Source organism: Clupea harengus, chromosome 11, assembly GCF_900700415.2.
Source record: "Clupea harengus chromosome 11, Ch_v2.0.2, whole genome shotgun sequence".
In the NCBI taxonomy this organism is placed as follows: Eukaryota; Metazoa; Chordata; class Actinopteri; order Clupeiformes; family Clupeidae; genus Clupea; species Clupea harengus.
The window spans coordinates 16,473,761-16,500,162 of NC_045162.1; the positions used below are offsets into that span (position 1 = coordinate 16,473,761).

At 44.6% G+C, this 26,402-nt stretch overlaps 2 protein-coding genes across 3 annotated transcripts in view; one reads left to right on the top strand and one right to left on the bottom strand.

Moving 5' to 3' along the window:
- Positions 1 to 702: 702 nt before the first annotated feature.
- Positions 703 to 8,562, top strand: nod1 (nucleotide-binding oligomerization domain containing 1). Of its 2 annotated transcripts, XM_012838802.3 has the most exons (12): positions 705 to 875; positions 1,349 to 1,564; positions 1,803 to 1,977; positions 2,107 to 3,910; positions 4,062 to 4,145; positions 4,250 to 4,333; positions 4,564 to 4,647; positions 5,298 to 5,381; positions 6,423 to 6,506; positions 6,910 to 6,993; positions 7,378 to 7,461; positions 7,963 to 8,562. In XM_012838802.3, the coding sequence occupies exons 2-12, from the start codon at positions 1,370 to 1,372 to the stop codon at positions 8,033 to 8,035; spliced, it is 2,835 nt and encodes a 944-aa protein (XP_012694256.1). In that variant the 5' UTR covers positions 705 to 875; positions 1,349 to 1,369; the 3' UTR covers positions 8,036 to 8,562. The 2 variants fall into 2 exon arrangements, 1 of the variants encoding a protein (XP_012694256.1); XR_004164587.2 differs by lacking the exons at positions 6,423 to 6,506; positions 6,910 to 6,993; positions 7,378 to 7,461; positions 7,963 to 8,562 and having other exon boundaries at positions 703 to 875; positions 4,564 to 4,764.
- A 5,831-nt stretch (positions 8,563 to 14,393) lies between these two features.
- znrf2b (zinc and ring finger 2b) overlaps positions 14,394 to 26,402 on the bottom strand; it is an 84,063-nt gene continuing 72,054 nt past the window's right edge. The window contains exons 3-5 of the mRNA XM_012838748.3: positions 15,687 to 15,792; positions 15,248 to 15,328; positions 14,394 to 14,879 (exon numbers count right to left, since the gene is read on the bottom strand). Of these exons, the coding sequence (XP_012694202.1) occupies positions 15,271 to 15,328; positions 15,687 to 15,792 (164 nt within the window). The 3' untranslated portion in view covers positions 14,394 to 14,879; positions 15,248 to 15,270. The remainder of the gene's footprint in view (positions 14,880 to 15,247; positions 15,329 to 15,686; positions 15,793 to 26,402) is intronic.

The following is a 26,402-nucleotide window of genomic DNA, read 5'->3' on the forward strand; positions in this document are numbered from 1 at the left end:
TGTAAAAGTTGAAATGCACACATTTAGCATGTCTTTGTGTTTCCCCTCTTATGTTAGTGTCTACGTATGTAGTAAGCAATGTAGAGTCTGTGATATGTAAATGCCCTATGATTTTTTTTATGATTTTCTAGTGTCTGTATTGGATGTAAATCAATCATCCCTGAGCTTCCCCCTGTGTTCTCCAATCGATGTCTGAATGCTTGTGGCTGTATGTTTAACAAATGGCAAGAAAGCCAAAGATACGCCTGATTCCGTGAGATCACTACCATGTCTTTCCAGGTTTCCATTTACTCACCACCGGCGTAGCACTCATAATAAGATTAGGCCTACGCAAATCCTGCTGCTATGGGCCACAATTTCATTTGATATGTCGAAACTGTATCTGTGCCTGCATGTCTTTGAGATCACTATACCCTTAAATTAAGAGGAGGACATGTAGCCAATGTGTTAATACACGTGAATTATATTCTCTTCATCTGAGCTACTTTACTTCACCTGAGCTAACTCCTGAAAGTGGCCTTAGTTAATATATTTTATAGTATTTGTAGGCCTACTAATAGTATTTAGCCTGGCAGTTAGCCTGGTATTTTTTTCTCCAAAGAATCCAAGTTTTTGGTGCTCTATGCTCCTTCCAAAGTAGGCGTGACTCCAAACGCCAATGACTGCGAGGGACAGCGTGAAATTGCTCAATCTCCATTTTAGTTTCACTTCCTTTGGGAGCGATCGGAGTTTGGGTAAAAGCACCCCGCCCCAACCCAGTTAAAACTGATGGACATTTTCCGTTTTGTTTTCATTTGACTGACGCTCTACGAAACTCGTGAATCGGCGTGTGGTTAAAAGAATGTCTTCTTTTGATTCCTGAGATTTTATGTGAGGTAGGTTTTTAGATCGCAGTAGATTCGCCTAAAAGCACACACATTTTGTGCTAAAACTCATCTTGATGCAGTAGCCTATTTTAAAAAGCTATTAGGCTTGTTCACATAATGAAAAATACATTTTTGATGTTGTCTCACACATGTTATGTTACGACACAAGTACCCATATAGCGTTTTGGTCTGAGCTGTGCATAACTGTCTGTCTGAGCTGTTCATAACTCGAACTTTCCTGAATGACAGCTTGGCCAGGATAAGGTTGATGTTCGCTATCTAGTAGGCAATTAGCCTACGTTTAAAAGCTTCAACAGGGTTAAGTCAGACAGCTTTATTCGGTCCTCTCCTATGATTTAACCTGTTATAAACTATTTCCTCATTTCCGAAATTTGTCACAGCCATTACACAATTTGTTGTTGCCTATAGGTCACGAGTGGTTTCAGAATATTCCTGTCATTGAAACTTTTTTTTATCTGCAGGTCGTGCGAAGTTAACGGGACATGTTGATAGGGCGGGGCTCCGATGAGGGTGCGCCCATGGGACCATCTGCTCTGAAAATTCTGATTTCACACCGCGAGGTGCTCGTCGAACAGGTGAAAAACACCCAGTGTATCCTGGACAACCTCCTGTCCAGCGGGTTCGTGTGCAATGAGGATGTTGAAATCATACAGCGCTCCACCACTAAAACAAACCAGGTAGGCATAGGAAGTGTGAGCTGGGTTACAGTCATGTTATTTTGCCTCACACTGAAATTATGATTTACCCAGCCCACAACCATTACCAAACAGTATCCACTGTTATTTGGCTATATGGAAAAAGTTAATAAACATGAAAGTAAATAAGCATATGGTAAAATAATTCATTTGATCTGATCTGACTGTACAATGGCACTTAGGAAATTAGTCTAGCTAACATGATATCTACGATGTACAGGTGCGTGAAATTCTGGAATTGGTACAGAGCAAAGGGGAGGAGGCCTGTGCATATTTCATCCATATTCTCCACGAAGCCTATGATGCGTACATTGACCTCAGACCTTGGTTCAAGGACATCGAGTACAAACCTTCAGAATTTCTTCAACAAATACCAGTGGTTAATACAGACCCAAGTAAGTTGAAGGGGTTCCAGTATTATGTAAACATCATGAACACTATTGACCTGTGTGACCTGTGTGAATTTCTTGAACCTCTCTCAACCTGAAAACATACACTGCATTAACAGGTGTGTCTCATTTCAGTTAGCAAGTACAGTGAAAAGCTAAGGCATGACCTGGGCCGTGACACATGCTTCATCACCTCGTACTCTCAACGAGAGGAAACCCGGCTGGAAGAGCTCTACACAGACACCCAGATGGAGATTCTCAATGACCGCAATGAAAGCCAGGGATATCTGGAGAGCCTGGTTGACCTTCTAGGGGATAACGGCGTGTTCAATAAGGACGCAGAGACCATCTTTATCACAGGAGATGCTGGTGTGGGCAAGTCCATTCTGCTGCAGAAGCTCCAGAACCTGTGGTCCAAGAGGGAGCTGAACACCAGGGCAAAGTTTTTCTTTAAGTTCCGATGCCGGATGTTCAGCGCCTTCAAGGAGACAGATGAGATCTCCCTTAAGGATCTAATTTTCAAGCACAACTGCTACCCGGACATGGACCCAGATAACGAGGTTTTCAGTTACATCCTGAGATTCCCAGAGACCATCATATTCACCTTTGACGGCTATGACGAGATCCACAGTGACTTCGACCTATCAAACGTACCCGATGTGGTCTCACCAGAGGAAAGAACTCATCCGCTATTGGTTCTCATGAACCTGTTGTGTGGCAAACTGCTCAAAGGCTCCCTGAAGGTGCTGACGGCCCGCACTGGCACAGAGGTTCAAAGCAGGGTTATCAGGAAGAAGGTAATCCTCAAAGGATTCTCTCCAGATCACCTGCAGAGATACACTGCTCTGCACTTCCCGAACAAAGAGCATTTGGCTCTGGTCTCTTTGCAGCTGGATGCTAGTCCCCACCTCGGTGGCCTCTGCTCAATTCCCCTCTTCTGCTGGATCATCTTCAAGAGCTTCAAGCACCTCCAGTCGATGTATAATGACTTTGAGTTGCCAGACTCCTGTGTCACCCTCACCAGCGTCTTCCTCCTTCTCTCTGAGGTGTTCCTCAGTCGCTCCTCACCCCCAGGACTGTTGAAGAGGAGCACCAGGTGTACTGCTGACACTTTCAGGACGGGCAGCAGAATGTTGGCAGCCTTTGCCCGTTTAGCCCTCCTGGGCATAGAGGAGAACAGATTCGTGTTCCGGCAGGAGGATGTGACGTCTTGTGGGCTAGAGGAGGATGACTTACAGGTTGGGTACCTCAAGCCGGTCAGCCATTATGATGCCTGTGGAGGCCAGGCGACCTTTGAGTTTCTCCACGTTACCTTGCATTCCTTCCTGGCAGCCTTTTCTTTGGTGCTGGATAAGGACTCTGAGCCCACTGAAGTCTTGAAGTTTTTTGCCCAGTGTGAGTACAGGAAGAGCCACCGCTTCCCCTGTGCGTCCTGTTTAGGCAAGTCACGTCCAAGAGACAAGGATCCCTTTCAGAACAACGCACATCTGCAGTTCATCAACCTGTTCCTGTGCGGCCTTCTGTCAAAACCAAACATGGCTCTGATGGAGCACCTGGTCCCTCCGCTCTGCCTGAAGAAGAAGCGAGCAGTGCTCAAGTCCTACCTGTCCAACAGTGTGAAGTTGCACCTCCGCAGCCTCCCCCGCTTCAAGTCGGAGACAGAGGGAATTAAGGTTCACGCCATGTCCAACTTCCTGTGGATGGTGCGGTGCATCTTCGAGACAAACAGCGAGGACGTGGCTCGGCTGACTGCCAAGGGGATATCGGCAGACTACCTCAAGCTGGCCTTCTGTAACATATACTCAGCCGACTGCAGCGCTATCAACTTTGTGCTGCATCATCATCGTAAGTGCCTTGGGGTGGACATGGACAACAACAACATCTGTGACTATGGAGTGAAGCAGCTCAGACCAAGCTTCAGTAAAATGACAGTGGTGAGGTGAGGAAAAAGTCTAATGGGCTTTTAATGCTAAATGGTGTAGCATGTTTGCATGTTTTGATTGTTTTCATTACTTCAATTATTCAGTTGCACATAATCACGTAGTTATTTAAGAACTGACATTTAAACATTTATTTTCTTTCCCTTGTAGGCTGTGTGTCAATCAGATCACAGACAGCAGCATTGAGGTTCTTGCTGAGGAGCTGATCCGGTACAAAATAGTCAAAGTTCTGGGGTGAGAGTTTGTCAATGTAGCCCATCTAGAAAATGCAATAAAGATCTCATGACCCACATCAACCTTGACCGTAATTGTTTCTGTTATCCTTTCTTCATGAACAGGTTGTACAAAAACCACATCACTGATGCAGGTGCCAAACTGGTTGCCCAGATCATCGAGGAGTGTCCTCGGCTCATTACAGTCAAGTAATTTATACTTAATTAACTTTGTATTACTTATGTATTAATGATGTTACTTATTATTTGTGTTTCTTTTGGTGACTACGTTATTGTAGTTCCTGATAATGCACAGGATCAGTCTTAATTTGCTGTGTTTTCATTGACTTGTTCCATCTTTTTGTTATACCTTTCAGTACTTCACATGAAACATACTTGCAAGGTTGATATGACTAACTTATTTTTATGTCCTCACAAAGACTCGGCCTGAACAGAATTACCAGCATTGGTGGAAAGTACTTGGCCTCTGGTATCAAGAAGAGCAAGTCTATCTTTGATGTAGGGTAATGCACTCTTGTCAATCATTTTTTAGTCCTGCTGAAGGAAAGCTGAATAAGGAAACCACTGGGAATTTCCGGGAATCCAGGGATGAGCTATTATGATTTAGCTGTTCTGTATTGGTATGTTTATCACACATGAATGAACTGAAATCCTTATGCACAGCCAATACATGTGCAAAATTAACTACAGCATACTGCAATGTCTTACTGACCTTTTAGTTAGAGTGGTGGTCATAAGGGATCATTTGAATAATTCATACGATAATGTGTGGGCACAATAATGTGAGTTACTTATGGAATGAATGAGACTCCATAGTTATTTTATTTGAGATAATGATATTTAGTGGTGACTGCCACAGGCTGTGTGACTGTGTGACCATGTGGCCATTCCCTAGAATGTTTTCTGCATTTAGGTCGGTATGTGAATGTCAAACATTAACTACCACGTAACATATGGAATACCATAAGGACGACGTGTGTCACAAAATGTGGCTGAACTTATCTGTCAGTTTAATGTCATAGATACTCACTTGATTTCCTTTGGTAACTCACATTATTGTAATTCTACAATTAATGCCTGTTCAAAAGCGTGTCCAAACATGCACAAATGAAGAGGGTAGGAGGTGATTATACGTTGTTTGTACATGCTTCAGTATGTGGGGGAATACCATTGGGGATGAGGGAGCGGAGGCCTTCGCTGAGGCTTTGAGGAATCACACAAGCCTGACCAATCTCAGGTGAGTCATTTTCCCTACCCCAGGGGACAGACTACAAGCTCTCACGTTGTTCTCAAATGTCTCTGAGCTCGGGGAACTTCCCATCATGCCTATATGACTCGTCTTAGATGTTGAACTGACAGGGACTGTGACGGGGCACCTGCGTGACTTGTATTTTGTGCTGCCTTATTATGTGTCGGCTATGCCGTCACCGAGCCAAGTTGCTACCATGGTGTAGTGTTTCTCCCAGCTGTGTGGGACATTATTTGTTTATGTATGGCTGCTGTGAGCCACAGGTGTTGATACCTGGGCCGATGACACACCTGCCGTTTAATAATTGGCTTGAGCCAATTGGAGGTCGTGTCTAGGCTACTTAAACTCGCTTTTTCTTTTGTTCGGGAGAGTGTCCTGTTAATAAGGCGTAAGCCTTAGGAGCTCTCACTTTTGACCTGGAGAGGTATCGTGTTTAATAAGGCGTAAGCCTTAGGAGCTCTCACTGACCAGTTAATGTGGTCCTTTTTAACATAGTCGACTATTTATTGTGCATATTTGTATTGAGGCTATGATGCCCATTTATTTGTCTTGGAAAAAGCTTAATTTCTATTGCTTTATTTTTGTGTTTAGTAATGTCCTTGTTTTCCTGCCTTATGTGAGGAAATAAAAAACCTCATCTTGCTAACATCATCTACCTCCTGAGTCCTCCATGAGTTTCCATCTAGCTCTAACCGTGACGGCTATCTCGACCTTTCACAGGGACGTTTCTAATTCCATTGTATTGATTTTACATCCAGTGTCTAGATTATGAATAAACAATCCATAGTAGTTGCACAAAGATTGCACAAAAGCTTCACAGTGGCAGTCGGATAACATTTCAGTTTATTCAGTGAGGAGCTGGTTACTAGGGTATTGCTTCGGTGCAATATTTAACCTCAAACATGAGAAAGATGAGGGCAAACTTGTGCATGACCACAGACAAATGCAGAGAATTCAGCTAAAACCATAAAGCTGACGCACGATTAGATGAGGCTGATTGCTGTTCTTTGTTGTTTGTTCCCCACTCAGCCTCTCCGCTAACGGGATCACTTCACAGGGAGGAAGGCACATAGCCAAAGCGCTGAGCGAGAACTCAAGCCTTCACATCTTCTGGTAGGGCATTTCTTTTGTAAATACATTTTGTGCTGGTTATTTTTTTTATATCCCTGAATATGACTGAAAATGCCATTTTTTTCCCTTTGAGTCTCCATGTGCAGTTGGTAAGTCTGGAGACATTAAAATGTCTCTAATAGTTGAGGCCTTAACTTTAATCCCACTATGAAGGTGTATCTTCTTTTATGTTACACTGAACAGTATCTTTTACACTGTAGATTGTCCTTAGTCTCTGCTAACATCAGTACTTACCCATCGCATTACTTATCACAATGGTGAAATAACATCTACATGAGGTGGTGATTCACACAGGGATATTACCTGTGGTAGTCAGGTAGTTCTTGTGAGCATGGAACTGTAAAGACAAGAACAAACTCATAAGCACAGTTTTTCTGTCTCTTAGGCTGATTGGGAACAAAATTTCAGACGAAGCAGCGTCTGATCTTTCAGAGGCCATCAAAATCAACAGTGGACTCACTCATGTCATGTAAGACAGATCACAGATCCCTACTCAAGGCTATCTTTTGGTTCACAATGCAGGACGCTGAATTTGAATATCAACTGTCATGCTTATAAAATGCCACTATCAAACCCTCTCCCAGGCATGTTAATACTTACTAGCATTTAGCATTGACCTAGTATAGTGTACTGTACTGCTCTATTCCATACAGTACTTTTGGACTGGCTAGATTTATGTGCTGAAACTGTACATTCTAGTACAAATAAATCAAAATAATCATTAAAAACCAGTCAGACTTCTTGAGGCAGTAAGTACATAAGTAAAGTGGTTTGTGAAACTTTCCCTTTCTTGCTTAGAAGACATGAAAAAAAATAACATTTGACTAAATGTATGCTATTTTTAATTGTAAAGGTTGATTGACAATCAGTTCTCTGTGCATGGAGCCAAACTGCTGTCAGAGGGCCTGTCCCATAACACAACACTAAAGGAGATCAAGTGAGTATCTAACTGACATTTCACTGACAGACAAAAGCACATCAGTCAGGTTCAGCCACATTTTTAGACATAGGTTGTCCTTATGGTATTCCATATGTGAAGTGGTAGTTCATGTGTGACATTCACATTCTAGGGAACGTGTGCATCACATGGTGGAGATTTTATACTGTGTTCATATGCTTTTACACTCACTGTCTGTCACGGGTCTTTTCTTCTATTTATTGTTGTCATAAAGGCGTTACATTTGAGTGCTGTATACAAAAGAAGGATTGTCCCAATTAAATAGACAAGTGACCTTTATACTAACTAGATAGTTGTGGATTTGACCCCAGGTTTAATGATTGATTCTACTGAGGTAGAATCTTTTATTCTAAAACACATCATACCAAGTGCAGGGGAAGATCACACAACTTCCTGCTGTAGATTTCTCCTTTCTGTCAGCGTGTAACCAACAGCGAATGAGATATTAACTGTGGCATGTTTCCTGTCAAACGCCTGCAGCCTGAAGGGAAACCTTGTCTCTGAAGAGGAAGAGAAACACTTTGTGGCTGAACCGAGACTACGCTTCCACTGAGCACAACAGAGCACTTAATTCATGCACCTGGCAGGGAACCAGATCCAACCGCTGACCACATCTCACCCCACAGTATCAGCTCCCACTGAGAAAAACCTTTTGTAAATGTATGTAGCGTTATGCTGGTTTGATTGTACACACAGTTAAAAACATATGCAAATCATGTACAAGAGTGATTTAAAACGTATTCTGTTCTCATTGTGTAACGGAGTCAAAAACTGCCATCAGTGACGTGTTGCAATTATTTTTGCATCATTGTTTTGCACATTTTTATAGCTTCATGTCTTTCTGAATGTCTTATGGTCATCACAAGTAGCCTGTACTTTTACCAGTGAAATACCAGTTTCTGCAGTGATAACAGTGTTCTGTGACAAAATAATTATGTTAAAAATTGCAAAAAGAAACACACACAGACACATATATTGTAAAGATTCAAAATTGTGCTTCAAAAGATTTTGCTCTTTTAATTTCATATATCTGTACATATTTTTTTAACATAAATGGAATGTTATGACATATTTGAATATTAAAAAAAATAAAAATAAACAAACAAACAGACAGAAAAATCATGATAATCTTGGCATGTCCATGGAGAACCTTGGGATGGGTAAGTGCATCCAGTAGAACATTGTTATTTTCCATCTCTCTCCCATCTCACATCACAAACCCCACACTCAACACCCAAGAGGCTTAACATGACACAAACACACCTTGGAAATAACCCAGAACGCTGTTACGCCTGACTCCAGTCACACAAGTTCCACATTGTCAAGTATTGTCACACCTGAAGAGGAAGTTATGTGGGGAATTGCAATGATAAATGCGCCGAACAGGTAGGCTGATAGATAGTCATCAATCCAACTGGACTGAGTTGGGTTCAGATCTAATACCGTCTTCCATAGACAACAGCAGCGGGAACGTGAACATTGACATAAACATTCACATGGAACAATCATAAACACACACAAACAAACAAAAGCGATAAATAGGACTCTCATGTGTTCAGTTCACATCTAGCACCAAGGTGCATTGCTGATTACAGTTCGGAGCTCCGAAAAGGCCATTGGGGTATGCTGGTCATGGGATGGGGGGACAGGGGGTTGTGTTTTGTGTGTGTCATAGGGCTCAGTAACTTATCACAGTGAAGCTTGGCTTGGATTGACACCAGTCAGTCAAGATCCCATCCACTTTGACCCTCCGCAGTATTATACAATCGACAATACCACAGATTTGTGCTGAGAGACTGATTGAGGACAGCCCAAAGGTCACATCATGTATAAGCACACTGTGAAGTTTTCTGAGTCTAAGATCAAGATTTGCCTTGATTTAGCACCTATGAAAAGTGGTCTTTCCTGATGGTTTTAAACTAAAGGGTGATTTTACAAAATGTTTTTTTTTGTTGTTGCTTTACATGGGTCAATAATGATAAACTGGATCATTCTAGTCAAAGATATTCACACAAACCCTGGCAAGGTTTAACAAATGATAAAGGCCTGAGCCTCCTGTCATAACTCTTAAATGCATTTAAACTGACACTAATGGGAACAAATTCCTTTTTATTTATTTATCTGACTTCGTTTTGATTATAGTCTAAACGGAATTTTTTTTTAATAGTATCTATTGTTTCAGCTGTAAGGGAGGCCTCCACAGGCCTAATCTGCCGATTATTTAATAATGTAATCTGATGGCATTTAGAGGCTTTAAGATACCTTTAGATTAGCTTTAAGGTAGATTTGTTAAAACTTGTGGAAAGGATTTGCATGCAAGTACAGAGCCTCTTTCTTAAGCCTCATTAGCTTCTGGAAAATCGCATTGCATTATTATTTCTGTAGGAACAACAGGTGTAAGACTTATAACCGACAAAGGGACAGAAACGGTTATTCCTTACGCCTTGACAAACCTGGTGCAAATATTTGGTAAATCTAAGCCTAATTGAGCACCAGTGGGTCTCGAAAGTGACGATAATGATAACATTCATTACAGGAGCTCTCTGATTGTGCTTCTCTCTGCACAGCTCTTTGCTCATCTCTCAATAGAGGACATTTGTTAGAACTACATTATGATGGCACTTTAAAATGTCTTCTTTAACTATTTATTTCACTGGTTAATAGGGCTGTAAAACACTCAGCTGAACTGGTTGTTGGTCACACGTCTCCCCCTGAGCAGTCGCCACTCGATCAGCTGATTATCAGCAATAAAACACAACACCACTAGGCAGGAACATGCAAGCACACCCACTCAGTAGCAACCTCACGAAAAACAATCACATGTCAACATCCCTCAGCGTTCAAGCACAGGCTGATTGTGTGTGTGTGTATGTGTGACATTCTATTCAAAGCTCTTGTTGGATTTCCTCAGGAGCTGGCTGGGTCACTCATAGTTCGCCCTTACTAGTGAATTTATTGGGGAGGGATCATCTCTGCAGGAGTTAGCAGCGGATCTTCAGAAAGCTGTCACACCCTTTGGGAGGAAACACACAAGCCCTGATTTAACTGCAGGAAAAGGGTCTGAAGTACACACAGCTTCAGTTTTCAGACCCTTTCAAGTTTCAGATTAATCTTAAAATTGATTCAATTCATTTTTCTTCTCATCAATCTACACACAGTACTCCACACTGACTAAGCAAAAACAGGTTTCTGAAGTGTTTTTTTGCTTTATATCCCATTTACATGAGTATTCAGACCCTCAGTTAAGACACTTGCAATTGAGGTCTGGTGCATCCTACTTCTATAAATTCTCCTTGAGATGCTTCTACAACTTGGTTGGACCTGTGCCTAAATTAATGATGGTATATGTCACAGTGAAAACCAAGCCATGAGGTCGAGATAACTGTCCGTAGACCTGTGAGACAGAATTGTGTCAAGACACAGATCTGGGGAAGGATGAGACCTCAAGAACATTTCTGTGGTATTGAACGTGCCTGGAAGCCATTCCTCTTTAAAAGGCACATGACAGCCAAAAAGCACCTGAACGACTGTCAGACCATGGGAAGCAAAATCATGTGGTCTGATGAAACGAGGATTGAACTATTGGCCACAATTCCCAACGAACTTCTGTGGAGGAAACCAGGCACTGAGCATCGCCTCATTAATATCTTCTTTACAGTTTTTCTAATAACAGTGACTGGGAGAATAGTCCGGAAATGGAAATATAGAGAAATCCAGAGTGGAAACCTTTTCCAGAGATCTCAGGATCTCCCGCTGGGGTGAAGATTTACATTTCAACAAGACGACAACCTAAAGCGTACAGTCAAGAAAGCCCTTCAGGAAAGTCCTGGAGTGGCCCAGCCATCTCTGGAGAGACGGGAAAATGGCTGTGCTCCTATGCTCCCCCATCCAACCTGGTTGAGATTGAATGATTCTGCCAAGAAGAGTGGGAAAAACGTCCAAAAGAAAGGTGCGCCAAGCTTTCTCAAGAACACTTGAGGCTGTCATTGCTGCCAAAGGTGCTTTATCCGTACTAAGTGAAGTGCCTGAATATTTATGTAAATGTTTTTTTTTCCAGTCTTTTATTAGGTCTTTTAACATTCCAGAAACCTGTTTTTGCATTGTCATTGTGGAGTATATTGTGTGTAGATTGATGAGAAAATGAAATGAATCCATTTTAGGATGAGTCTGAAACTTAACAAAATGTGGAAAACTGGAAAGGGGCTGAACACCTTAGGAATGCACTGTATGATAAATTCAAAACATTGACAAAAAATAGTAAAACTGACATATGCCTCATATGCGCAAAAACACACAAAACAAAAGACACTGAAAACTCAGGACTGAAAGCTGACATTACATATAACACAGCTTAGTTACTCAACATGGAGGAGGACACATTTACATTCTCTTGACAATTCACTGTATTTAAAGGTCCAGTATGTAGTTTTTGTTGTAAAAAAGAAAAAGTGGTGGGGAAAGTAAGGTCTGACAGGTGGGGCTTTAGTGAGGTCACTACCTGTGGCTAATTGGTAAAAGCACACCTGTCATGCCATCACGCAACACAATTAGTTTAGGCCCATTGTCTCTCTCTTCAATGTTTGTCACACGTGTGTCTGGAGGAAAACCTATGGTATTTGGACAGCCTTTTCTTCTTTTTTGTGTCGCCTTCAGTTTGGATTTAAATCCCTAACCAAACAAAAAACCTGAATCTGAACCCGAAAAAACTGACCATAGTTTGCGTCTGGAGCTACAGAACCGCAGGGAGTGCGACCAAGCCATCAGGTAAGTGACCACTCTATGGGTGCTACGCTAATCTGACACACATACTCATCCATACACGCTAGGTCCCACTACCACAAATTCACATCACGTAGGGACAGTGCGTAGGGTGTTTAGCGGTTAGGTACCTTTCTGTTCCGTCTATTTATTTATTGTTTTGTTTCCAAAACAAAATCTACATACTGCCCCTTTACACCTTCACGCAGAAAGGCAGCAAACACCAAACCCTTTTTTCTTTCACATTCTTTCTTGTCTTCTATTTGTCTGACCGCTGCTTGGATGTGGGAGTCATTGAACAGGGAGAAGAGGAGCCCGTCACTTTCTGCGACCCACTCTGGTGAAACGTCCTCATGTGCGTTCCTCTCATTAGCCGTGTTTATAGGTTAGCAAACATCGCTTCTCTCTAGTCTCCAGACTGTGGCACAGGCACAGGGTTTCCTGACATTTGAAATCAACTGATCGTGTACGAGGTCGGCTAATGTCCGGATTTTGAATGCATCTCAATGGAAAAGACACACCACAACTGAGCTTGCCTTCCCAGTGACCAGTGGGAGTTAGTTGATTGATTGAGTATGGTGCCCTTTGATTTATTACAGAACAGACACAGCAGAGCACGAACGAGACCCTCGCAACAACCAAAACAATGAAACACAACTCTATTCTGAATTAAGGCCCAACTCAGCCCACCTTGTAAAACAGATAGGTATACTTGATGTTATATATATAACAACCACACACACACACACACACACACACACACACACACACACACACGCAAGGTGATTGCATAACTCCTGGTAATCATGTCAGAGATGAGAGAGACCGACGAGAATGAGCCCTGCCAGAGGCAACAGTAGGTAGGTCCCAGTAGGTCCCTTAGCACTGCCTGGCTTCAGCCAGGAATCATGCTCCAGGTAGCTATTGCTACAGACTCAGAGAGAGAGAGAAAGAGAGAGAGAGAGAGAGAGAGAGAGAGAGAGAGAGAGAGAGAGAGAGAGAGAGAGAGACGGGGGGGCGGGCTTCACCATTCAACAAAGAGTGAAAGAGACAGAGAGAGAGGGGGAAAGCCTTCCCCATCCAAAAGAGATAGAAAGGCAGAGAGAGAGGGGGGGAGGGGCTTTGACATCCAAGAGAAAGAGAAAGAGAGCGGATAAAGAAAGAAAGAAAGAAAGAGAAAAGGGAACGGGAGCTCCCATAGGCCAATGTTTCTTTAATGGACAGTCTGTTCATCTCCTGTCAGGACATTTGGACGGGAAGGGAGGAGAGAGAGGATGGAGTGAGAGAGAGAGAGAGAGAGAGAGAGAGAGAGAGAGAGGCAAGATGGCAAGAACAGTTTCTTCACTTATGGAAGTGAACGTGGGGCACTTATTAATCTTCACATGTCAAAGAAAGGGAAGGAAATGAGAGAGAGAGAGAAAGAGAGAGAGAGAGAGAGAGAGAGAGAGAGTGAGAAAGACAGAGAAAGGGAAGGAAGAGTGGGAGAGGACTGCAGACTGGTGGGAAAGGGTGGAGTGGGGTGTTTGAGGGTGCGGTAACAGATTGGTGGGGTGGGGTGGGTTGGGTCACATTCAGCCATGAGACTGTCTCTTCTGACATCTGCACAGAGGGAATACATGACAGAAGCTGACTTAAGGCTGGGCACGACCACGTGCTGCAGCCTCTCCATCACTAGAGGAGTCGCCCCAGCCCTGTGCTCTGGGGTCAAGGGTCAAGGAGTTAAAGGTCAGCCACAGCCACAGCCACAGCAGCAGCAACTCAGGCCCTGTGGATCCCAACGTAAAGGCACTGGTAGACGCAGCTGGTGTCACCGAGGAGGAGGAGGCGGAAGAGGAAGAGGAGACTGAGGAAGAAAAGCTTCAGGCAATCCCCCTCAACTCCCTTCCCTCTGCTCCCAACCCGCCCCTCTTCCCATCAACACCACGCCTGTTGAGTGACGGTCCCAGTGTACAATCAGGCGGGAGAAATCTCAGATCTGCTGTCCAGCTGGAGGCAGAGTAGCCAATCACAGGTGCTCTGTCTATGAGGTGAAGTCAGTGATAGGCCGCTCTGGCCGTCTGAGGGTGGCACTTGAAAAATTCAAATCTATGGTCACCCGTAATGGTGGCGTGGTGGTTGAAGACTGGTTGATTCCTCTTCTCTTCTCTTTTCTTCTCCTCTTCTCTTCTCAGATCAACTCTTGTGCAGTAGAGATGTTTCATTTCACTCCAGGAGAGAGAACCTCCAGTCAGACACCGGTCTCCTCAGAGTTAGATCAACATGGAGGCCCCCGTCACGTCATATCAGGAAAGGAGACGCGAGGTCCTCGAGCGAGAGCTGGAGTCCAACAGCATAGATAGGTGTGTGTGTGTTTGTTTCCCTGAAGATTACTTGAGAGAGTTTTTGGCACAGAGGAAGGTGGAAGGTTGTTCTAACAGTGACAAGTGAAAAAGCAGAGAGAGAGAAAAAGAGACATGGGGAGAGAGGTTGCTACGGAAGAGAGGAGTGGAGGGTGGAGGCCGACTCCACCTCTGCCAGGTACACGGCTGCGGTCACAGTGTCACAGCAGTCTGAAGGGGCGGCAGGCCGAGGGGAAAGGGATTCACATTGCTATCTGTTACAGGAGCAGATCGCTCTGTCTGCACCAGGAAGTTCAGGACCTAGGACAAGAGAGGAACATGAATGAATAGATAGACAAGATTTATACACAGAAACACACACACAGAGAAACACACACACACAGAAACACAGAAACACACACACACACACACACACACACACACACACACACACACACAGAAACACACACACACAGAAATGCAGAAACGCACAAACACACACACACAAAACCACAAAATCACTTGTGCAGGAAAGGAGAAGTAACATGTCTCAGCAACCTTTAAAACTAGTTTCAAAAGAGCTGCAGCTTTCCGTTTTCTGCAGTTTTGTGATTATGCAAGCAGCTGGGCACCCTCCTTCCTCTTTTTCTCTGACCATGGGAGCCCAGACACCAGTGCTGCCAGCTCACCTGTGCAAAAGAGCAGCGGCTCCTCAGTCAGAGGGGTGCTCCGGACATGACCTGTTTACCTCGAACCATTCGTCAATGCACCTGACCAGGAGAACAAAGGCAGGGAGAAAAGGTCAGAAGGGAGAATAGGTCACACACACACACACACAAACACACACACACAAACATTGTCATCTACCATCTACCATCATCTACAGTGGAGATCTTCTGGAGATTTTTTAGGTTTTTCTTCATAATAATTACTTGTAGGCAATGACTCAGAACACATCTATGTGCCAAGCTGAAATTTAGTATATTCAATATTATTACTTCGTAATTATGCTGGCTGAATAATGGAACTGTTTGACTTTCCTCCAAAATGACAGGAGAGAGACAAGAGAAAGAGGGGTCTGAGACTGAATCAGACTGATGAGAGGGAGCGTGAGCGTGAGCTCCTCACCCTTTGTGGTAGATGCAGAGGCAGGGCAGGCGGGCGATGGTGTCCCCTTGCACCAGCTCCTCCAGGCAGATTGCACACTCTCCAGCGTCCTTGCTGAGAACATCCTCTGAAAGAGGAAAAAGAGAGTTAGGATTGGACTTATATCATATATACCATAAAGAGGGACCATAAAAGTGCAACAGAGCCTGAGCCTTGATGGGAAACACAGTTCAGCTTCTTGAGATGGAACTGCAGTAAATCAGAATGAGAAGGAAATGGAAGAAAGAAACATTCATTCACATTTTTTCTCAAATGAATGCATGTCTGAAAGGTAACTAAATGTTCTGTCATTGTGACTGAGGTTTTCACATAAACTGGCAGACATTCGCCAGCAGGGGGCACTCTTCATTCACACACACGGGCATTCTGAGAGCAGGCCGAGGCCTTGGGAGATTCCTTGAAATGTGATGAGCTCACTCTGCTCGTGTTTAGCATGGAGGAGGGAGAGGCTGAGCACTGTGCTATTGTCCACAAAGCACAGAAACAAAAGAACCCCTTCTGCACAGCCTTCCCCCCCCCCAACCTACAGTCCCAACAGCACAAAGCCAACATGGGTGGGGTGAGTGTGCATTTAGCATTACCCAGACCACCTCACTTTTCCCCTCCATTTCTCACTCATGTGCCACTGATAAACCAGATCGAGAGGACGGTTACTTGGGCAAGGAGACTGGTGCATCTTCCTGAGGACACATGAGGACACGTCTCCCAGAGTGCCCACAGAGGACAACGCGGTCTTTTGAAGACCACAACTAATCCTTCTCGCTGTGGGCTTTCAAGAGCCGCCATTCAAACTCCGTCAAAGACAGTAGGGCTGGGGGGGGTGGGGGGGCTGGGGGTAGACGGGGAGGTTCTACCGAAGCTGAGTAATAACGAGGGGAGAGAGAGGAGTGTGTGTCTGTGTGTGTGTGTATGTTTGTGTGTGTATGTTTGTGTGTGTGTGTGTGTGTGTGTGTGCCCAGCCTGGCTGGCAGATTGAGGTCAGGAGAGGGTGCTTAGTACTCCCCCATCGCCCCCCAATCCCTTTCTCAAGCTCAGCACCGGAGTCCTGCAACACCACTGAAACACAGGCAGGGGCTCTCGGCTCTGTCCCCTTGGCTCCCTTTAGCTCCAGAGGCCCTCCAGCCAGTCCACACTCTGAGTGCTGGACAAAGCACTGAGGCAAATCACTTGAGACGAGGACAGCGTAATGCAGGGACCGTCCCTGGAGGAGTGGACTCAAATATGGAGTGTGTAGGGTGACACGTCATCCTGAAGCATGGTCTACAGCCCCGGAGGTTTTATAAATAGGCCTGGATATTATTTTTTTTACAAACATAAGAATACAAATAAATAGCCCCGGATTCATTTATTCACCTGTCATTTCAATTACTATGCGTTAAAGCCAGTTAGAAAAATACGATATCGTTGATCAAAAACGCTGCAGATCTAGCTACTCCACTAAGGCGAGACTTGAAGATGATGGATATAAGAAGCTCTTTCAAGAAGAAAAAGGCTAAGGCAAAGAGGCAGTGGCAGGGCTAGAGGGGGGGGGGGCGAGGGGAGGGAGAGTTATCTCCTGTTGCTGACCATTTGGGCAGATAAAAGGGATTTAAATGATGAGATTGTTTAGACTCAACTTTAATATCTCACAGTTTAAAATCGATCTCCAGATCACTCTTTGTAGGCCTATCTTAACCTCGATTTACCAAACAAAGGCTAACACATTTTATGATGTTCACACAGTATGATTGTTACGATACCATCAACTTAAAGAAATGGCAAACATAACATAAACGAGCCAAGAGAAATGGTGACGGTGAAATGTGATATATTTATTGACAACTCAAGAATTAAGGCAAGAACATGGTGGTGGCGAAAATAACGAATAACAAAAGAGAAAGCAAACCCTCACACAGTCTGCGTAGAAATCAAAAGGGGGATCTAAACTCCCGTTCAAACAAAAGGACATAGGAGTGTGGTGAGTCTTCCGGGAATCTCCCTACTCTGAACCTAAACAAAGCTTAAAGCGTGCCAAAAACACACCACCAGACACCACCAGTTCTATAATAAACATAAAGTAAAATATTAACTTTACACTAAACCCAACCGGGTAGATCGCGTCAAACTAACGATCGCAACAAACAATGACTAAAGCAGGGCGCCAGCGGAGCACCGTGCAGCAGGCCCTAAGCAGAGTCCGACCGGAAGCGGAGACGGGGTGTGGCTGGAATGAAAGGGTGAGAGCCAGCGAGCCAGAGAGCCAGAGAGAGTGATGGAACGAAATGGCCGTCTTTTATAGGCAAAGGCCAACCCACAAACGCAGCCCAATTAGACACCAGGTCACCTGTAGAGGGGGACAGAGAGAGCGGTAGGGAGAACAAGCGCACAATACGGCTCCCCACGTAACAATGATGTTATATAATGTAATATAATTTCTGGGTATAAAAACCTTGTAAATATTTTCTCAGTTACGTTAAGTTTCTGGGTAACTGTGACGGAGTACCGCCACTACGATTGAGTATGTGCTCTAACTGCTATACCGACGAGCCTGGCTCTTTGGAAAGTGCAGGTTTGGTACCCTGGTGCAGGTTTGGTACCCTGTAGACCCGGGTTCAAGGGTGGGTGGGGCGACAGTGTGACCAAGCATAGAAGTGTTTTCATGCAGACAAGCAGTGTGGTATAATGGATGGTAATGTTCATGTGAGTCAGAAAGACAACGGACCCTGCATGCCATTGGCTATCAGAGGCTTCCTGTCTGTCTCAAACTGTGTGAAAATGTAGCTGCCATAATAAAAAAAAAATGCCACCGGGCTCCCTACAGGTCTGGGCTAAGCCTCGAATGTGTTCAACTCCTAGCAACGCCCTTGTCCTGAACACATAAAGACTATGGGACTTCAAGAGGGGAGTCTCACATTAGCAGCAAATAACAGTTTGTGTGTGTGAGTGTGTATGTGTGTGTGTGTGTGTGTGTGTGTGTGCACGAATGTGTGCGTGTGTGTATGAGTGAGAGACAGGATCATCATTTGTAGCACAGCCAGTCATGTGTATGAGAGGAATGAAGGCAGTTGCAGCATGATTTTATGATATCACACCTAGAGCTGCAACGATTAGTCGACGTAATCGACGATGTCGATTATGAAAAATTGTCGACGATGATTTTTATTGTCGACGCGTCATAAAATATATTATATATTTTTTTTGGGCAGACGCTAGCAGAGCTACCGGTAATTTTCATTCGGCATTGCAATGCACTATAGGATATGCGAAATAGTGCATCTTTAACTAATAATAATTGACCATAATTGAGAAAAATGGAACAGAATCTGCAAATAGCCTAGCATACAAATCATGCACCGTTTTCTTTGCCCTCCGTTCCCGTACCTTCATGTGCTGCATATCAGAAATGGCCGACTGAAAAGCGAATTATTCTGAGACGGCTCATGTTACCATGGAAACAATAAACAAAGCTAGCTTTAGTAGCTGCTGCATATGAGATATGGCTAACAGAAAAGTTGTCATTTTTCTCAATGATGGTCAATTATTAGTAGTTAAAGAAGCACTATTCCAGTATTTCAAAGAGAATGAGCTGTGGGAGCACAAGAACAGTGAGTGTCTAGCAGCAATTATCATAGACATATATGATATATCTATAACTTTTAGTAAGGTTTAAGCTTACATGTTGGAAAACAGAACGTCTCATGGAGGATGCTTGCTAACGCTATTTCATAAATGTTAAGTGCAATGTAGTAAATCAGTGAATTATCAGAGTAGCCTGTATTTTCGTTTGTTCTGAATAGTTAACCTCCTCCACTTAGCATTCTTCAAACAAAAGATTGTGGGAAAAAAATATATTTCATAAGTTGAATTTGAATGTCACTTGCAGCCCAGTTATTCTTGCGTTATTTTGCACTTGCAGAGGCTTGATTGCTAATTTGAGTTACTTTTAAAACTTTATTTGCACTTTCTCTTTACTTTTAAAAGCATATTTGCACTTTAATTTGTATTACTTTTTAATTTATGTATTATGATTACATTTGTTACTCAAATACATTTGAAATTCAAATTCCAACATTTTGAGTCTGTATTTTAATTTGCTATGGGAAATAATCATTAGATAAAATAGTCGATAGATTAATCGATTACCAAAATAATCGTTAGTTGCAGCCCTAATCACACCCACACATACACACACACACACACACGCGCGCACACGCACACACAAACACACACACTCACATAAACACACAAACACTGTCCCTGATTTGCCATTTGCTATCATACTTCCCTCTCCACCCTAAAATAGTCCTTCCTCTAAGAAGCCCATTAAAAGATGCCTTAAACATGATCTCTCTCCTGATGAATAATTCATGAGAACCATTAGATACAAAACTGTAGTGTATTTATAGAAAAGCTAGGTTACTCCAAGGACTCACACACACACATACTGTAAACACACTTTGATGACGACAGTGAGGATTCCGTTTCAGCGGAGCTGTGGCAGGAGCCCATAGGGAGCCCCTGATTCATCCACACTGGGGGAGTAGTCTCACACACACACACACACACACACACACACACACACACACACACACACACACACACACACACACACACATCCTGCGTCAGGCAGAAGAGCTGTTGCAGGGCCCCCATCACTCAGCTATGAGCAACGATGACAAGGCATCAGAGGCGTTCTCCAGGGGATTATGGGGGATCAGCTGGTGGAGCAGTAGGCAAAGCACAGCAGGTCACGGCCAGGAGTATAGGGATATACAGACCAGGGGCATGCTGTACTGAGGACATGTCTGTCTCCACTGTCTATTAAAGGAGTGGCGGATACAAAGGCTCTTGAAAGCTCCATCAAACATGTGTGCTTGTGTCTTGCCCCCGGCTAGAGAGCCATCAGGGGAGCTCCGCTAAGAGTCACAGGCTTCTCTGCTGCTTCTTTGAGTCCACTCACACGTAAAGGATTATAATATGACATTTGGATCTTCACGCGTGCCGTATTTCACCCTTGCTTGGAGACTGTAGGGAAAGATGCCAGTTTTATGACAGTGTACTGACCTTATGCCCCCGACACAACAGGATGGGAAACAAGATTTCCTTTTCCTGGAGTGGCTTTGGGTCACACACACGCACGCACGCACACGCATACACATACACACATGCACAGACACACACACGTGCGCAAACACATGCACACACACACACAAACACACACAGACACCCTCACACGCACCCCTCCTGGATTAGCCTTGAGACACACTTTATATTACGGCCCCCTTGTTACACTGCACAGTTACAGTAGTGCAGCACAGTGCATCATATATCATTATGGAGTGGGGATAAGAGTATAGTTAGGGTAGATGTAAGTATGGAGTGACAGTGTGCTGTTACATACTGATAATGAATGTGTTACTCTTTACTACACATAGTAGAGTGTAAACTACAATGTGACATGGGTGGACCGTGTGTTGCCTGGTTGTGCACCCTTCTAAAAAAAAACCGAGCACCCAAACAAACACAAACAAACTAACAAACATTCACACGCATAAATACAAACACACACACACACACACTCACACACACAAATAGAAAATGAAAAGTAATGAGTACGAGCCTGGACTGATGACCCTTCAGTTGACTGCCGGCCATGAAAACACACACGCAAACACACACGCACACACAAGCACACATACACACTGCGAAGCATCTGTCTGTGTAGGTCTCGCATTGCTAATCACTCATTAATGTCATCAGACAGGAAGAGAGGCAGTGATGCTTGGTGTGCTGCTGACAGGGTGGGCGTGAGGGGATGTCAGCTGCAGACAGCACTTCAGGGGACACACACACTGTGCGCTACTAAATAACACACCTCATAGACACACATGCTCAATCTCACAAACAAACACAACGTACGCACACAAACACACACACACACACACACACACACACACACACACACACACGCCATACCTCATAGACACATGTATGCTCCCTCAATCTCACTCTCTCCCGATCTCTCTCTCTCTCACACACACAAACACAATCTCACTCACTCTCACTCTATCTCTCTCTCTCTCACACACACACACACACACACACACACGCACACTCACCATACCTCATAGACACATGTGCATGCTCCCTCAATCTCGCACACACACACGGATATTTCTGTTTCTCTTGCACACATTCTACGCAGGCCTTTCCACATACTTGATATTACACAACTTGGTGTCTGAATTAACCTACATTTGCATCTCATCCCTGGGTTAAGCCAGGACAGAGATCAGAGCCCTGAGCTAAAGTGTGGCCTGTGTGCCTCTGCAAATGTGCGTGTGTGAGGGGATGAGTGTGTATGTGTGAGTCAGTGGGAGTGTGTGTGAGTGTGTGTGACACAGCCTCTGTGCGTGGATGCAGAGGTGTTTATTTTTGCTTCATGGGCACATTATCCCCCGGGCAGCTCACATCTAGTACAAACTGACTGGCAGGTTACAGTAAGTGTATTACTGTGAGTGTGTGTGTGTGTGTGTGTGTGTGTGTGTGTGCGTGTGCATGTATGCTCATGTCTATGTGTGAGTATACGTGTGTGTATTTGTGCATGTGTGAATGTAGCAGAGTGAAAGGCAGTGTAGTACCACACACTGCATAACATAGATGTGAGTGTGTGAGGTAGATGTGAGTGTGTGAGGTAGATTGGGGCCAATGTCTTGTATTCCAAAAGAGATAGAAACACCAGTCCACACAGTGAGTCACATCACACAATCCCACTGAAGTCCCTGAGGAGTCACCTGGTAAGGAGTGCTGGTAGATATGGTCAGTCCAGAGCAGCAGGGTGTCAGTCATGTCCCGTTATTGACTCTTAGACTGAGGAGCAGATGCCAGAGCTGTGAAAGGCAGCATTTGCTGGTCAGTGCAGAAATGTTCTTTGAGTGGGTTTCTGTGTGTGTGTTTGGTGGGAGCGATATTTCAGCTCTCAAATTTTGTGTGCACAAGATTGCTAGTGTGGGTGTATGTGATAGCTTTGACCTTAACCATCACCCCATACTCCCTTCCTCAAGCATGCACGCACACACACACACACACTCACACTCACACACACACACACACACACACACACACACACACACACACACACACACACACACACAGAAAGAGAGAGTATAATATAGCTGCCACGTTCCCCTGCAATCGAAAGCCAAAAGCTTGCAGTTAACTTGCCTACTCACTCTGAATACCAGAGGACTGGAGTGGAACAAAAGGCCTTTGTCTACCGTGAAACACATAACTCACACAGAACCCTGGCCAGTGCTGAACAAGCCTCAGATGTGTGTGTGTGTGTGTGTGTGTCCAAGTGACAAGGCCAGCCAGGGAGTAAAGTGTGTGTAGAAGTGTAATAGAGAGACTTGAGAAGTCAGAGGTCAGCCGTGAAGAGGAGTGAAGGTTATTGTATTGTTAGTGGAGTTTAATGCAATGATGGCATATGCTGGGTGGGGGGGCTGGTGCCCCTAGGGGCAATGGAATTTATGCATATATGTGTGTGTGTGTGTGTGTGTGTGTGTGTGTGTGTGTGTGTGTGGTCTGTAAAAGAGGGGAAGAAAGTAGGAGAGAGAGAGAGAGAGAGAGAGTGTGTGTGTGTTGGTATGTGAGTGTGTGCCAGTGTGTGTGTGAGAGAGAGACAGAGAGAGAGAGAGAGTGAAAGAGACAGAGGGAAGGAAGGAAAGAATGAGATGGAGAAGGAGTGAACGAGAGAGAGAAAGAGAAAGAAGAGATAAGACAGAGGGCAGTTAGTGGACTTAGAGAGAAAGAGAGAGAGACAGAGAGAGAGACAGAGAGAGAGAGAGAGAGAGAGAGAGAGAGAGAGAGAAAGGAAGAGAGCAGTAGTCTGTGATGTCCCTCCCACAGGATGAAAACAGCAGTGACACGTGCAAACAGCCTCATGTCATAAGCCTGTATGTAGCACAGCTGCCAGGCCCTCATAACCATCTAGCCCATCTAACCCATATAATAAGGTCACTAATGTCTGACAGGCACAGAGCGCTCCACCAGCCCCACATGCAGAGAGTATATTACGCTTCAGCCTTAGGCATAGACGTGTGTTATGTTGTGTTTGGACAACGCAACACATGCACCATAGGTGCCTCTCTGCCATAAAGACTCACTTAGGCATAGACGTGTGTTATGTTGTGTTTGGACAACGCAACACATGCAGTAGAGGTGCCTCTCTGCCATAAAGACTCACTTAGGCATAGACGTGTGTTGTGTAGTGTTTGGACCACACAACACATGCAGTAGAGGTGCCTCGCTGCCATAAAGACTTACTTAAAAAGCAGCACAACTTTTGTCTGGATTTAGCGCTGTCTATTAAAAGACTGCTTCACATCTCAGACGCAACGCAAAACCCTCTTGAAGCACTGATAACTCTTGCCATCTCTGTCACAATAGGCGCCACTGCAGGGGGGCGCTTTAGTGTGGCCCGCATCTTTGTGTGTGTTTCTGCAGGAACCGCCCCGTAGGACCACTTTCAGGACCACTTTCAGGACCATTTTCAGGGGAGTATCTACTCCGGGGAGGTATTTTTGTGCGGCCCTTAAACTGCATGGTGGTGCTTGCAATGATGTTGGATGCTTACTGTTTAAATGAAATGTGAGTGGAAGACAACAACAAGCGCCATTTTTAAAACCAGCAAGAGTTTGACCAGAGGTTACGCGGTGAACATAGCAAAAGGAATTATAGCTTACAGAGTTCACATGGCGAAGTTACTGTCACCGAATGAACAGGCAAAATGTCAGCTGAAATATAAGCTTTAATTAATCAACGGGGGTGCTGGTATCTTTATTTGTCAAGTAATTCTGCCATGAAGCTGTTTAACTCAACTGCTGACTCAACCTTGGGGTAATCCTTGAAATTCTCTGTTGAAAAATGTTGATAGGAATATATTATTATTATAATTATATTATTATTATGATCATATTCACACGAGGTATTCATGATGGCACTGTGTTCATTTTATTGGGCTGTAGTGTGAAGATGCAGCTCAATGGAAGGAGAGCATGATATAGAAGGGGAATGTGTGCACCTGTTAAGTTAGAGGTTATGTGCAACGTGACACCTGCTTCTGTGACATATTGGCAAAAGTTCTCAGTCATCAGAATTCTTGCTAGCGTGCGTGCGTGCGTGTGTGTGTGTGTGTCTGAGTGCATAAGAGAGAACATGCACTGCGTTTGACTGCTCTAGGCACCTGAGCATGCCAAGGAGGTTATGTTTTCAGTGTTGTCTGTCTGTCTGTCTGTCTGTCTGTCTGTCTGTCTGTCTGTCTGTCTGTCTGTCAGCAGACACAAACACTACCAGCCCAATTCTCATGATGGAGATTTGACTTGGTGGAGGGCGGAGCATGGGCCAAGGAAGAACCCATTCAGGAGCAGATCTGGATCAAGGGGCAGATCCAGGAATTGTCTTTCACTTCCTTTAACATTGTGAGATAGAACATTTTGGCTAGGCGAAGTCTGTGTTCTCAGAGTGGCCCTCTAGTTTCTGTAAATGTGGTGCAGGCTAGCCCGCTGTGTGTGCGTGTGTGTGTGTGTGTGTGTGTGTGTGTGTGTGTGTGTGTGTGTGTGTGTGTGTGTGTGTGTGTGTGTGTGTGACATTGAAATGAAGGGAATGTCTTGGCTGCTGCGGTCCTTTCAGCGGATTGGCCAGCCGGCCGGGCGGCCCACTTACAGCTGTGATTTATGATATCCTCTTCCTGACCTTGCAGAGGTGGCAGAGGAGAAGGGAACAAACGGAGCCCCAGCACAGATTACACACACACACACACACACACACACACACACACACACACACACACACACACACACACACACACACACACACACACACACACACACACACACACACACACACAGTGCATGCCCATGTATGTACACAGAAACCCATGCACACACCCACACATACACGCTGGCATACACTTTATTTAGAACATGTTTACACACACACATATACAAAAACATCCACTCAGTCCCCCCTGTCATTCTGAAAGTGAAAGATCCCCACACGCCAACAGTGTTTACCCCTTCTGACTAAATCATATCTAGTAGGTCTGGAAGAGAACACCCACAACAGTAGGTCAGAGCAGGATAGCTCTAAAAGCCCTCCCCCCATACAAACACACACACACACACATTTACACACACACAAACACCCACAACATTAGGTCAGAGCAGGACAGCACCATAAGGACCTCCCCCCTACACACACACACACACACACACACACACACACACACACACACACACACACACACACACACACACACACACACACACACACACACACACACACACACACACACACACACACACACACAGCAGACTCTTAGGGCTAGTTCTCCATCTCACTCCTCTAACAGACAACTGCACAAAGTGACACTTTAACGCCTTAAAGTGTGTCAGTGGGTTTGCCCTGGTGCTGGCTGTGCTGGCTCTGGGTGGGACTTCCTCTGGGCAGGATAGAGGCAGGAAGGGTGGACAGGGAGGGACAGTGTGCATGGATGAGGCCTCTGCTCTCTATCCTCCACCTGCACTTTCACTTCCTGTGCACTTTCCATCCCTCTATCCACCTCTCCCTCTCTCCTTTCCCCAACAACAACCCAAACAAATCATATCTCTCTCTCTCTCACACACACACACACACACA